The sequence below is a fragment of the Cervus elaphus genome, chromosome 3, assembly GCF_910594005.1.
Source record: "Cervus elaphus chromosome 3, mCerEla1.1, whole genome shotgun sequence".
NCBI lineage: Eukaryota > Metazoa > Chordata > Mammalia > Artiodactyla > Cervidae > Cervus > Cervus elaphus.
The window spans coordinates 40421726-40437631 of NC_057817.1; the positions used below are offsets into that span (position 1 = coordinate 40421726).

At 37.3% G+C, this 15906-nt stretch overlaps 1 protein-coding gene across 1 annotated transcript in view; it reads right to left on the minus strand.

Annotated features, from left to right (window-relative positions):
- Positions 1-15906, minus strand: part of C3H12orf40 (chromosome 3 C12orf40 homolog) — an 82021-nt gene that overhangs the window by 22955 nt on the left and 43160 nt on the right. Inside the window, exons 8-10 of the mRNA XM_043887000.1 lie at positions 5491-6014; positions 5209-5278; positions 3450-3510 (exon numbers count right to left, since the gene is read on the minus strand). Coding sequence (XP_043742935.1) covers positions 3450-3510; positions 5209-5278; positions 5491-6014 — 655 coding nt within the window. The remainder of the gene's footprint in view (positions 1-3449; positions 3511-5208; positions 5279-5490; positions 6015-15906) is intronic.

Genomic DNA, 15906 nt, shown 5'->3' on the forward strand with positions numbered 1-15906 from the left:
GTTTTGGCACATCCACAGCTAGGAGCCACTTAAAGTAAACTAAGATGCTTGGACAACCACAAAGATTTAAGGGACAACCAAGACCTAGGGCAAGGCTGAAACATAGTGATCATCACTTACATGAAGCCACTCCTTCAAGACTATGAGAGGCAACTTTCTTATCTAATACATGAAAACCAACAGAGTGTTAGGAAAATGAAGAAACAGAAGAGTATTTTCCAGATGAAAGAAAAAGATAAAACCTTAGGAAAAAATCTTAATGAAATGGAGGTAACTGATTTACCTTATACCTTACAAAATAACAGACAAAATAATTGATCACTGAGGTCAGGAGATCAACACGTGAACAAAGTGAGAATTTCAACAAAGAAACATAAATAAAGGAAAATACCAAACAGAAATCAGAGCTTAAGAATACAATAACTGGACCTAAAAATACAATAGAAAGCTTCAACAGAAGACCAGAGTAAGGTGAAGAAATGATCAGAAGACCAAAAATAGGGAAAGGAACCTATCCAATCAGAATAGCAAAAAAAGATAAAGGAATGAAAAAGAGTGAAAATACGAAAATACAGTAAAGGACTTATGGGACACTACCAAGTGGACCAATATTTGCATTACAGGAGTCCAAAAAAGAATAGAAAAATTAAAAAGGGCAGAAAAATGACTTGGAAAAAAAAATAGCCAATAACTTCCCTAACATGGGAAAGGAAACAGCCTTCCAAACAGAAAAAGACAATACAGTTCCCAGTAAGATGAATCCAAAGAGACTCATAAAGACATTAACTTATCAAAAGTTAAAAACAAGGAGAGAATCTTAGAAGCAGCAAGAGAAAAACAACTTGTTACATACAAGGGAACCCTCATGAGACCAGCAGCAGGTTTTTCACCATAAACTTTTCAGTCCAGTTCAGTGCCATGATCTCAGTTTTCTGAATGTTGAGTTTTAAGCCAACTTTTTCACTCTCCTCTTTCACTTTCATCAAGAGGCTCTTTAGTTTTTCTTCGCTTTCTGCCATAAGGGTGGTGTTACCTGCATATCTGAGGTTATTGATATTTCCCCTGGCAATCTTCATTCCAGCTTGTGCTTCATCCAGCCTGGCATTTTGCATGATGTACTCTGCATATTAGTTAAATAAGCAGGGTGACAATATACAGCCTTGATGTACTCCTTTCCAATTTGGAACCAGTCCGTTTTTCCAAGTCTGGCTCTAATTTTGCTTCTTGACCTGCATACAGGTTTCCCAGGAGACAGATAAAATGGTCTGATATTCCCATCCCTTTAAAAATTTTCCACAGTTGATTGTGAACTACAGTCAAGGGCTTTAGTGTACTCAATGAAGCAGAAGTAGATGTTTTTCTGGAATTTCCTTGCCTTCTCTGTGATCTAGCGAATGTTGGCAATTTGATCTCTGGTTCCTTTGCCTTTTCTAAATCCAGCTTGTACAACTGGAAGTTCTAAGTTCACATACTGCTGAAGCCTAGCTTGAAGGATTTTGAGCATTACTCTGCTAGCATGTGACATGAATGCAACTGTATGGACGTTTGAACATTCTTTTAGGTGGTAGGTTGGGGTTTTTTTTTTGAGATTTTTCTTGCTTCCTGATGAAGTCCTGTATTGCGGTAAACTTCCCTCTCAGAACTGACATTTTAATTTTATGTCTTACTGTGAGTCTGTTTGAATTCATCTTATTTGGAACCCTCTTTACTTCCTGTCCCTGAACATCTATTTCCTTCTTTAGTTCTGGGAATTTTTCAGCCATAATATCTTCAAATACATTTTCATTAACCTCTCTCCTCTTCTGGCAGCCCTATGATGTGAATGTTGACACCCTTAAGGTCATACTAGCAATCTCATAGATTGCATTCATTTTTTTCTTCATTTGTCTTTCTGTTGTTCTGATTTAGTGATTTCCATTATACTAAATTCCAGATCATTTATGCATTCTCCATCATTTAGTCTGCTATTCATTCCTTCTAGTCTGTTTTCTTTTTTATCTCAGATAGTGAATTATCTTTTTTTATTGAATTTTTAAATATTTTCTAGACCCTTGTTAAAATGACCAATGTTTAGGTGAATTATTGTCCCTAATTCAGTTAAGTTTTATTACTGGTGTTTTGAATTATTTATCTGTTAAATTGTTTATTTATTTCATTATTTTTTCAGAGCCTTTCTCTCGCTCTTTCAATTGAGAGTAGTTTCTCTGCCTTTGTATTTCATTTAACTTTCTATGCCTCTATGAATTTAGGTGAAATATTTGCCTACTGTGGTCTTGAAGGGGTATTTCTTATGTGGGAGCATCCGTATACAGACTGCATGTGCCCAATGCCTTTGGTGGGATGACTGGATTGGATGTGGATGCCAGGCATGTCTTTCTTTAGGTTGTGCTGGAAGTGATCACCTTGGAAGGGGGTGGTGCTAGAGACAGAGGCAATAGAGCCTGCTCAGGGTTCTAGGGCCTGGACTTCCTCTCTGAAGCAGGACTTCCTCTCAGCCCAGTGGCCATCACTGCCGTGTCAGGGGCAGGGTCTGATCCCAAGTTGCTACAGTAGAAGCTCTGGGGGTTATTTTTTCATTGTCATTTATGTCAAGCTAATTTCTTATTTTCTTTTTTATTTCACCATCAGCCCATTGGTTCTTTAGTAGCACATTTTAAAAAAAAATTTAATTGAAGGATAGTTGCTTTATAATCTTATGTTAATTTCTCTAGTGCAACCATGTAAATCAGCCATAAATATATATATATATCTGCCCCCCCACCAGAGTTTTCCTCCCACTCCCTCATCCCAGCCCTCTAGGTCATCACAGAGCACCAGGCTGGACTCCCTGTTTTATATACAGCACATGTTTCAGTCTAAATGTAATCATTTTTTCTCATCATTCTTTCTGTGATTTCTCAATTTGTAATGTATACTGAAAAGAAGTTTGAAACATTAATAATTACTATCCTGTTACATTTATTGAGGCTTGTTTCATGTCTTAGTATATGGTCTATCCTAGAGAATGTTCCATGCACTCTTAAATAGAATGTGTATTCTTTTGTGAATGAATGATTCATACACCTTTTTATTGAGCAGGTATTATGACTTAAGTAACCAATGTTTATATAAGTTTCAGTATTCTTAAATATATAACTATATTCACCTTTAGCACATTTAAACCTGTAAAGAAATTTATCTTGGAATAAATTTTAAAGCATTTACAGAAAGAACTTTAAATGTATCTACACTGGTTTCAAATAAGGCACATTACAGTTTCTAAAATGTTGTTAATTTTATTTCTAGATCCAAGCCATAATTTTCCCAAAGTAAAAAAAAAAAAATGTAAAAAGGTTACCCCAAACAGAAATTTTTCAGAAAGAGCTAACCAAAATTAATTTCAAATACTAAGATATGACATGATAATACAACTCACTTAACTGGAAAGAAAATGTAAGATTATACTTTACCTCACCAACTCCAAAGTCCCATGATTTCTCAGAATGCAATTCTTCCAAAGGGATATTGCCACTAAGGGTTATAAATAAGACAGTATTAGAATGTGCTTTAATCTCTCTGAAATTATTGTTCTAAATTATGACTCCCAAAGTTGATTAAAGGTCAGAATTATAAGGGAAGTGAAGTCACTTAGTCGTGTCCAACTCTTTGTGACTCCATGGACTGTAGACTGCTAGGCTGCTCTGTCCATGGGATTCTCCAGGCAAGAATACTGGAGTGGGTTGCCATTTCCTTCTCCAGATTATAAGGGAAGTTTTTAAAAATAAGGATTCATAAGCTCTATCTTAAGGAGTCTATACGTAGGTCAAACTTGATATTTTCTATTTTAAAAACACCCTCAAGTGATAAGTATCTGCACACAGGGTTGGGAGCCATATTCTAAATCATTTTCATAAAGTATATTTTAAAATTCAAGTTTTAACATTCTATTTTTCATTCATGAGACTGAATATTTGGAAGTTTTTACAATGAAGAAACTAAGTTGATTTTATTAAATGGTGAATCTCTTTTTTAATTAATTTGTGCCAGTCCCATAAAAATGGCATCTAATATTCTTTGTATTAATAGATATTTTACATATTTCTTAAGAAAGTATTCTCAAAATAAAAATCTATTCTAATTCACGATTTTCAAGACTGAAAATAAATAATAAATAAATAAATCATAACTATTACCAAGAAAGTTAAGCTTATTCTGAACCAAGCTTTCTTTAATTATCTATAATATCAGTCCTATAAATTGTTGATATGCTTGCTTATGCTATTAACCTTTGACTTCTATTACTCCCTCATATGAGTCTGTATTAACCAAGCAAATTTCCCATGGAAAGCTGCCAAAATGTAGAAAATATGCTTATCATGCCAGTCAGCATTCCTATATATGTCATCCTTCTATTTCTTATTATAAATTAATAAATTGACATTCTGGAGGGTAAATAAACTTGCTGAACACATAAATCAGTTTTTTCAAATCAACTAACGCTATAAGGAGTTAACTAACACAACTAACACTAGAAGGAGATCCAACCAGTCCATCCTAAAGGAGATCAGTCCTGAATATTCATTGGAAGGACTGATGCTGAAGCTGAAACTCCAATACTTTGGCCACCTGATCTGAAGAACTGACTCACTAGCAAAGACCCTGATGCTGGTAAAGATTGAAGGCAGGAGGAGAAGGGGACAACAGAGGATGAGATGGTTGGATGGCATCACTGACTCGATGGACATGAGTTTGAGTAAGCTCCAGGAGTTTGTGATGGACAGGGAAGCCTGGCGTGCTTCAGTCCATGGGGTTGCAAAGAGTCGGGACACGACTGAGCGACTGAACTGAACTGAACACTACGACTTAGATATTTTTGCACTGGTTAATAGGAGGACCAAATTATCAACTAGGGTGATATTACCAAGGTTCTGACAACTGATTTTTTAAAAATATTTATTTATTTGGCTGCACCAGGTCTTTAGTTGCAGCAAGCAAACTCTTAGTTGTTGTATGTGGGATCTAGTTCCCTGAGGAGGAATTGAATCTGGACCCCCTGCATTGGGAGCATTGAATCTGAGCCACTGGACCACCAGGGAAGTCCCTGACAATTGATTTCTAAGTCCAGTCTGCCCACCCTAAGACAGCAATATGTCTACTTCACTTTGTATCCTTCAAAATGCATTATTTTAGACCCCAATTTGCATTACTCAGATTCGTTTAAAAACTTACGTATGGTTCACTGAATATTTCTGTATTTTTTCCTGGTATATCTTCTCTTGGTAATCACTTTCAAATTTTCCTTTAAAAATAAAATTATGCATTGAAATAAAACTTTAGCATGACCCATATAAAGGGATGCCACTGGTCTACAATGTCATATAATGTCATCCTATTTTTAATTTCATATTCCTCCACACACACACACACACACACACACACACACACACATTCATTATAACTAAAAAAAAAAAAATCCAACAGATAATTACATTTTTCATATATAACACCAACCTTTTTTATTAGAGCTGGCTGAATAAAAATCTTTCTCAAAAGATGTACTAAAATTATTTCTTTCATTATTCTTGTACTCTTTCTGGCAAATCTTGTTTGGCTGACACTTTTCTGAATGACTTGATATTTTAAAAGTAGAATTACTAAAACCCAACTCTAGATCTGTAAAGATACTTTTAATGTGGCTACCAGTGAAATGGTTTTTATCAGAATCAATGACTACACACGTATCTCGTGTATTATCATAATCATACTTGTCAAAGGTTTCCTTTATCTTCTGTTGGTCTATGTTTAATAAATTGATCATATTTTCACTAATAAAAGAGTCACAATTATCTGATAGAAGGGTGGAGGATTGCTGGTTCATATCTTCATTTGAAAACTTTTTTTTATTTTCTTTCCAAATATGTCGTAATGAGTTATTTTCAGTAATGAAGTCTGTCTGTCTTCTCTCATCCATGCTTCTACAATCTTCACCTACAACTACAGTAGGTGTCCTTGTAAGGAAGTTTCTAGTTGCTGGACTTTAGGATAAATAAAAACATATTTAGCAAGAAAAGAACAGGGCATTCTCATTCAGAAACACCTGAAGCTAAATTCTTACAGAATATATTGAGTAGCTATTAACATTTAAGCAGAACATGTTTACATTTTTAAAATTTAAATAAATGATATTGCCTTGAGTGGAAATTTGTTTAATATGCTTAGTATCTTAGTGAGTATAAAAATAATCTACACTTAATTTTGTACTTCAACATGAAATACTAGTATTTAGTTCAACTTATATGAACAAAACAAAAGATGACTAATCCCATAATAATGTCTATGGAATAACCTAGACAAACTCTGAACATAAATGCTGCTTCATTTAAATAAAGAAAGATATTTTGAAGACTATGCAGGGAAGACAATTATCCTTAGTGTTAAAATGTCAAATAAAATTGTTATAAGAACATTCTATCAGATATTTCTCAATCTAACAAGGACCTCAACCTAACAAAATCTCTCTCAAGTTCCCAAGGAAGACCAATATACATACAAATGTATACATAAGTATTGATAATAAATCCAAGAGAAAAGATTAATTAGAAAAAAATGTCTGACTAAGTACCTTGCAAATTCCCATCTAATGCAGAAATCATAATTCTATGTCCAATTTATATAAAAGAATCAAAACTATCATGGAAAGTAACTGGAAATCAAGATATTCTGAATTTTGTTGCCTTTGAGTATCTACAAATTTACATAGGATTGGCTTTTTTTCCAGAGATTAGAGATACCAACTAAAACTATGATTGAGTTCCAATTTTATTTTTAATTAACATACTACTCTGTTCTAGGCAGTGAGTGTGTCATGTATTGTGGACAGAGAGATAAAATATTTCAGTATTAAGGTATTAAGGAGAGAGAGATGTTTTGTCCATGAATGCTCACAGCTCATGATCCTACATTATTTCTCAATATGGGTCTTACTGGTATTTGGGGTGGGATAATGTTACTCTGTTATACCAAAAGACATAACCTATGGTATGCAATAATATACACTATCAACACCAGAGAAAATTCTGTTACTCTAAATGAGAAAATAAATTTAAAAGCACTGCATAAGTTAGAAAGCATACTACAAATGCAAATCATCATTCTAAACATTTGCAAAAATGTGCCAGAATTGAAAGAGACACGTGTACCCCAATGTTCATTGCAGCACTGTTTATAATAGCCAGGACATAAAAGCAACCTAGATGTCCATCAGTAGACGAATGGATAAGAAAGCTGTGTACATATACACAATGGAATATTACACAGCCATTAAAAAGAACACATTTAAATCAGTTCTAATGAGGTGGATGAAACTGGAGCCCATTATACAGAGTTAAGTAAGCCAGAAAGATAAAGACCAATATGGTATACTAATGCATATATATGGAATTTAGAAAGATGGTAATGATAACCCTATATGCAAGACAGAAAGAGAGACACAGATGTACAGAACAGACTTTTAGACTCTGTGGGAGAAGGCGAGGGTGGGATGTTCTGAGAAACTAGCATTGAAACAAGTATACTATCAAGGGTGAAACAGATCACCAGCCCAGGTTGGATGCATGAGACAAGTGCTCAGGGCTGGTACACTGGGATGACCCAGAGGGATGGGATGGAGAGGGAGGCAGGAGGGGGGATCGGGATGGGGAACACATGTAAATCCATGACTGATTCATGTCAATGTATGGCAAAAACCACTACAATATTGTAAAGTAATTAGCCTCCAACTAATATAAATAAATGAAAAAAAAAATCTACCTGTGAATAATTTTGGAAGCCGTCCATAAAAATTAAAAAAAAAATTATTAGCAGCTGATTTAGTGCATTTATGGGACATGGGCAATTTCAATATATCATCACATTGATTTTTCCATATAACCATGAAGGAAAGATGCTATCGCTAGTCTAGATGAGGTAGACGAAATGTCAAAAGATATAAATAAGTTAGCTACAGTCTCATGACTAATAAGTAAGAGATCTACTTTTCAAAATAAGTTTGACACTAAGGTATAATATCTGTATTTTTAACAATTTATTTTAAAATCTATATTTGTAAACAAAACACATCTCTGCTAAACTGTCTCTAGTTGAGTGAGTCAGATGAAGGGGATTCATCACCTTGTCAGTTCTGTCTCCTTTGATTGTCAAAACTTCTCTTAAGTATTGACCAGGAATGTACTTTTTAACATTTCTCTAATTTCTCCAGAGTTATCTTTAGAAGAACCCTGGACAAAATTGATCTTATGCCTCTTTTGCATCCAATATTTGGAGATGATTTAGACTAAACTTCAGTCATTATCATTTAGACTAAAATTTAAAATACCCAGTTCTGAATAATTTCTTCTTACATGAGAAGGTTTCTAGGCCCTTTCAATTCCCTAGCCACTGTCAGTTCAGTTCAGTCACTCAGTTGTGTCCGACTCTTTGCGACCCCATGGACTGCAGCACACCAGGCTTCCCTGTCCATCACCAAATCCCAGAGCTTATTCAAACTCATGTCCATCGAGTTAGTGATGCCATCCAACCATTTCATCCTCTGTGATCCCCTTCTCCTCTTGCTTCAATCTTTACCAGCATCAGGGTCTTTTCAAATGAGTCCATTCTTCACATCAGGTGAACAAAGTACTGGAGTTTCAGCTTCAGCATCAGTCCTTCCAATGAATATTCAGGATTGATTTCCTCTAGCATCAACTGGTTGGATCTCCTTGCAGTCCAAGGGACTCTCAAGAGTCTTCTGAAACACCACAGTTCAAAAGCATCAATTCTTCAACACAGCTTTCTTTATAGTCCAACTCTCACATCCCTACATGATTACTGGAAAAACCATAGCTTTAACTAGACAGACCTTTGTTGGCAAAGTAATGCCTCTGCTTTTTAGGTCCATGAATCAAGGTAAATTGGAAGTGGTCAAACAGGAAATGGAAAGAGTGAACATCAACATTTTAGGAATCAGTGAACTAAAATGGACTGGAATGGGTGAATTTAACTCAGATGACCATTATATCTACTACTGTGGGCAAGAAGAAATGGAATAGACCTCATAGTCAACAAGAGTCCAAAATGCAGTACTTAGATGCAATCTCAAAAATGACAGAATGATCTCTCTTCATTTCCAAGGCAAACCATTCAATATTACAGTAATCCAAGTCTATGCCCCAACCAGTAATGCTGAAGAAGCTAAGTTGAACCGTTCTATGAAGACCTATTGCTGGGAGCCAGCACACGAGATCCCACCCATGACAAGGTCATGAGGAGAAGACCTGACAAGCAAGGCAGATCAGGACCTCGGGGGTTTCGAAAAGCTGCCCCGTTGCTCACCTTAAAGATGATCTCTGTCTTTCTGATGCTTGCTATATTAGACTACTTCCTAATTTCTGTGACACAGGTAGAAGGCCTTCCCCGATCTCTGTCCAAACAGAATCAACTTAGAACTTTAATCAATATGTCCCCTGGACGGTGGTATCCTATAAGATTATCCAGGATGAAAGGAGTGTTTCAATTTAGACCCCTTTGCTGGCATTCTAGCCTGCTTGGCAAATGCGTACTAATGCACATGACTGCTCACAACACCTTAATCATAAACAGCATAAAGAACCTGATCACACAAAGGCCCTAATAGGCACAGGGCCCTTCGGGGGTGAGGAAGCCCTATTAGAGAACACAAAAATATTATTCTAAAAGTGGTTATAGTTAAAGATTTAGAAAAATAAGAGTTTAGAATTGTTAATTTTAACCAGGAATGATAAACAGGGGCTGCCTCACTGGAGCTGCAGCGTCTTTGTGTGGTAAACCTTTTAGATAAATTTAACTGATAACTTCTCCAAAAGGACTGACCTTACGGAAAACAGCTTTGCATTCACCTAGGTCATGAAATGTCAATAGGTCCCGTGGCCAGAAGATAATGTACAAGACTCTCACAAAGAAGTATGCAGAAAACACCCTGGTTTCGTGAAGGACAAGCTGATGTAATGTTAAACTATCTTCCCCTTAGAAATGTACTAACTTAGGATATAAAAGCTACGGTAAAAAATAAAGATTTGCCAGACTCTGCTGCACACCCCCAGTCTGGTCTCTCTCTCTCTCTCTCTCGCCGATGCTGTTCATCCTGAGGGTACCCCTGGATCCTGCCGAGGCTGAACCCTGGCAATCTATAAGACTTCTGGAACTTACACCCCAAAGACGTCCTTTTCATTATAGGGGACTGGAATGCAAAAGTAGGAAGGCAAGAGCTACCTAGAACAATAGGCAAATTTTGGCTTGGAGTACAAAATGAAGCAGGGCAAAGGCTAACAGAGTTTTGCCAAGAAAACGCACTGTTTGCCAACAAAGAGCAAACACCCTCTTCCAACAACACAAGAGATGACTCCACACATGGACATCACCAGATGGTCAATACCAAAATCATATTGATTATATTCTTTGCAGCCAAAGATGGAGAAGCTCTATACAGTCAGCTAAAACAAGACCAGGAGCTGACTGTGGTTCATATCATGAACTTCTTATTGCAAAATTTAGACTGAAATGGAAGAAAGTATGGAAAACCACTAGACCATTCAGGTATGACCTAAATCAAATCCCTTATGATTATACAGTGGAAGTGACAAACAGATTAAGAGATTAGATCTGATAGAGTGCCTGAAGAACTATGGATGGAAGTTCATGACAGTGTACAGTAGGTGGTGATCAAAACCAATCCCAAGAAAAAGAAATGCAAAAAGGCAAAATGGTTGTCTGAGGAGGCCTTACAAATAGCTGAGAAAAGAAGAGAAGCAAAAGGCAAAAGAAAAAAGGAAAGATATTCCTATTTGAATGCAGAGTTCCAAAGAATAGCAAGGAGAGATAAGAAAGCCTTCCTCAGTGATCAATGCAAAGAAATAGAGGAAAATAATAGAATGGGAAAGATTAGAGATCTCATCAAGAAAATTAGAGAAATTAGAGAACATTTCATGAAAAGATGGGCACAATAAAGGACAGCAATGGTATGGACCTAATAGAAGCAGAGGATATTAAGAAGAGGTGGCAAGAATACACAGAAGAACCATACAAAAAAGATCTTCATGACCCAGATAATCACAATGGTGTGATCACTCACCTACACAACCAGACATTCTAGAACGCAAAGCCAAATGGGCCTCAGAAAGAAGCATCACTACAAACAAAGCTAGTGGAGGTGATAGAATTCCAGTTGATCTATTTCAAGTCCTAAAAGACGATGCTGTGAAAGTGCTGCACTCAATATGCCAGCAAATGTGGAAAACTCAGCAGTGGCCATAGGACTGGAAAAGGTCAGTTTTCATTCCAATCCCAAAGACCTTGCCAGAGAATGCTCAAATTAGTCACTGTAACAACAGCAATAATAGAAGCTCTATTTACACATTTTTGAGGCTTCCCAGGTGGCACTGGAAAAAAAAAAGATCTGCTTCACTGACTGTAGTAAAGCCTTTGACTGTGTGGATCACAACAAACTGTGGAAAATTAATAAAGTGATAGGAATACCAGACACCACCTTACCTGACTCCTGAGAAACCTGTATGCAGGACAGAAAGCAACAATTAAAACTGCACATGGAAAAATGAACTGGTTGAAAATTGGAAAGGAGTATGACAAGGCTGTATATTGTCACCCTGCTTATTTAACTTACATGCATAGTAGTATATCACATGAAATGCTGGACTGGGGGACTCATAAGCTGGAGTCAAGATTGCTTGGAGAAGTATCAACAATCTCAGATATGCAGATTAAACCACTTTAATGGCAGAAAATGAAGAGGAACTAAAGAGCCTCTTGACAAAGGTGAAAATGGTAAGTGGAAATGCTGGCTTAAACATCAACATTCAAACATGAAGATTATGGCATCCAATCCTATCACTTTATGGCAAATAGATATGGAAAAAGTAGAAACAGTGTCAGATTTCATTTTCCTGGGCTCCAAAATCAATGTGGCTAGTGACTGCAGTCACGGAATTAAAAGATGCTTGCTCCTTGGGAAAAAACCTATGACAAATCTAGACAGTATATTAAAAACCAGAGATATCACTTTGCCAAGAAAGGTCAGTCTGGTGAAAGTCATGGTTTTTCCAGTAGTCATGTATGAATGCGAGAATTGGACCATAAAGAAGCCTGAGTGCCAAAGAATTGATGCTTTCGAACTGTGGTGCTAGAGAGGACTCTTGAGAGTCCTTTGGTCTGTTAAGGAGATTAAACCAGTCAGTTCTAAAGGAAATCAACCCTGAATATTTATTGGAAAGACTCTTGCTTAAGCTGATGGTCCAATACTTTGGCCACCTGATGCAAGGAGCCAACTCATTGGAAAAGACCCTGATGTTGGGAAAGACTGAGGGCAAGAGGAAAAGGGGAGAGCAGAGAATGAGCGGATTTGATGGCATTACTGACTCAATGGATATGAGTCTGAGCAAACTCTGGGAGACAGTGAAGGACAAGGAAGCCTGGGGTGCTGCAGTTCATGGGGTCGCAAACAGTCGGATACGACTTGGCAACTGAACAACAACAACAACAAGGTGGCGCTAGTGGTAAAGAATCCCCCGGCCAGCATAGGAGACATGAGAAATGGGAGTTCGGTCCCTGGGTGGGGAAGATCCCCTGGAGGAGGAAACGGCACCCCACTCCAGTACTTTTACTGGAAGAATCCCATGAACACAGGAGCCTGGCAGGCTACAATCCATTGGGTCACAAAAGTCAGATGTGACTAAGGATCTGCGCAAACATCAGGGCAGATATCAGTGGAATAGAAAGCAAACAAAAACAATAATAGAGAAAATTGATAAAACTGAAAATTTAGCAAATAAAATTAGCAAAAATTTAGGTATACTAATCAAGGAAAAAAAGTAGAAAAGACACATATCTGGAATTAAAGAAGGGATATCAACACTTTTACAGAAATTAAAGTGACTATGGGAATACCGTGAACAACTATATAATAACAAATAATATAACTTAGATGAAATGGATGAAATCCTATAAAAACACACATTATGACAAAGAAATTAAAAGGAAATTTAAAAATCTGAGTAAATTTGTAACAAGCAAAAAATAAAAAAGAATTATTAGTTAAAAGTTTTCTAAGAAAAGCCCAGGTGCAGAAACATTTAAAGAAAAATTAACCACACCCCAGTGGCTCAGTGGTAATAATCTGCCTGCAATTCAGAGATGCAGGAGACCTGGGTTAATCCCTGGGTTGGGAAGATTCCCTGGAGGAGGACATGGCAACCCACTCCAGTATTCTTGCCTGGAGAATCCCATGGACAGAGGAGCCTGGCGGGCCACAGTCCACAGGTCACAAAGAGTTGAACACGGCTGAAGTGACTTGGCATGCACACAACCAGCCTCCACAAATACGTCCATTAATAGAGGCAGACACATTTTCCAACTTGTGCTATGAAGCCAGTATCATGACTCTGGTACCAAAGCCAGACAAAGACATTATAAGTAAAGAAAAATTCAGACCAATATTCCCCATGAAATAGATGCAATCAGAATTGACATGTATATATGATCATGTATAAAACAGATAGCTAGCTGTACATACAGCACAGGGAGCTCATCTCGGTGATCAGTGATAACCTAGAGGAGTGGGATGGTGGGGATGGGAAGGAGGCTACAGAGGGAGGAGATACATGTATGCATAGAGCTGATTCATGCTGTTGTACAGGTGAAACTAACACAACACTGCAAAACAAATACACTCCAGTTAAAAAAAATCCTATGATAAACCATGATAGAAATGAATATGAAAAAAATAGATCCAACATACATGTGTAACTGAGTTACTGTGCTGTACGGCAGAATTAACTATAATAAAATAAGTCTCTCTACATATTTTTAAAAATCATCAACAAAATATTATCAAAAAAAAATCCAGCACTTTATGAAATGGGTTCTAGAACATGACTAAGCAGCCTTCATGCCAGGAAGGCAACGTGGTTTAACATTTGAAAGTAAGGTAATGTATATATTAATAGAATAAAAACAAACTACGAGATAATCTCAAAGGACATAGAATGAGCATTTGACCAAATCAATGATAAAAACCTTCAATAAACTAGGAATAGAAGTGCAGCCGAACAAAAGGCACCTACAAAAACCTAAAGGTAACATCATACTTGGCCTTCCCAGCTAGCACAGCAGGAAAGAATCTTCCTGCCAAGCAGGAGATATGGGTCTGATCCCTGGGCTTGGAAGATCCCCTGGAGAAGAATATGCAAACCCACTCCACTATTCTTACCTGAGGAAATGACACAGACAAAAGAGTAATTAAATATGATATTGTATTTGTTGTTTAGTCACTAAGATATGTTCAATTTTTTTGAGACCCCATGGACCATAGCCTGCCAGGTTATTCAAAAATTGTAGGCAGATTCTTTACCAGTTGAGCCACAAGGGAAGCCCATCCAAAAATAAAACTAGGAAAATAACTGCAGATCAAACAAGTGGAATCAAAATGTCATAAATTTTTAAGTTAGGCAAAAATTCTTAAGTTTTCTAAAATATATATATTATACATATTCTAACATTTTGATTTCACTTGTTTGACTTAGTATGGATCAGTTCAGTTCAGTTCAGTCACTCAGTCATGTCTGACTGTTTGAGACCCCACGGATTGGAGCACACCAAGCTTTCCTGTCCATCACCAATTCCCAGAGCTTACTCAAACTCATGGCCATTGACTTGGTGATGCCATCCAGCCATCTCATCCTCTGTCATCCCCTGTCATCCCCTTCTCCTCCTGCCTTCAGCCTTTCCCAGCATCAGGGTCTTTTCAAATGAGTTAGTTCTTCGCATCAGGTGGCCAAAGGATTGGAGTTTCAGCTTCAGCATCAGTCCTTCCAATGACTATTCAGGACTGATTTCCTTTAGGATGGACTGGTTGGATCTCTTTGCAGTCCAAGGGACTCTCAAGAGTCTTCTCCAACACTACAGTTCAAAAGCATCAATTCTTCAGTGCTCAGCTTTCTTTATAGTCCAACTCTTACATCCATACATGACTACTGGAAAAACCACAGTTTGAATAGACGAACCTTTGTTGGCAAAATAACATCTCTGCTTTTTAATATATGTCTAGGTTGGTCATAGCTTTTCTTCCAAGGAGCAAGTGTCTTTTAATTTCAAGGCTGCCGTCACCATCTGCAGTGATTTTGGAGCCCAAGAAAATAAAGTCTCTCACTGTTTCCACTGTTTCCCCATCTATTTGCCATGAAGTGAGGGGACCAGACGCCATGATCTTTGTTTTCAGAATGTGGAGTTTTCAGCCAATTTTTTCACTCTTCTCTTTCACTTTCATCAAGAGGCTCTTTAGTTCTTCTTTGCTTTCTGCCATACGGGTGGTGTCATCTGCATATTTGAGGTTATTGATATTTCTCCTGGCAATCTTGACTCCAGCTTGTGCTTCATCCAGTCTGACATTTAGCATGATGTACTCTGAATAGAAGTTAAATAAGCAGGGTGACAATATATAGCCTTGACATACTCCTTTCCAGATTTGGAACCAGTCTGTTGTTCCAAGTCCAGTTCTAACTGCTGCCTCTTGGCCTGCATACATATTTCTCAGGAGGCAGGTCAGGCGGTCTGGTATTCCCATCTCTTTAAGAGTTTTCCACAGTTTGTTGTGATCCACACAGTCAAAGGGTTTGGCATAGCCAATAAAGCAGAAGTAGATGTTTTTCTGGAACTCTCTTGCTTTTTTGATGATCCAATGGATGCTGGCAGTTTGACCTCTGGTTCCTCTGTCTTTCCTAAATCCAGCTTGAACATCTGTAAGTTCCCGGTTCACATACTGTTGAAGCCTGGCTTGGAGTATTTTGAGCATTACTTTGATAGTGTGTAACGTGCAATTACCATGATGAGTGCAACTGTGTGGTA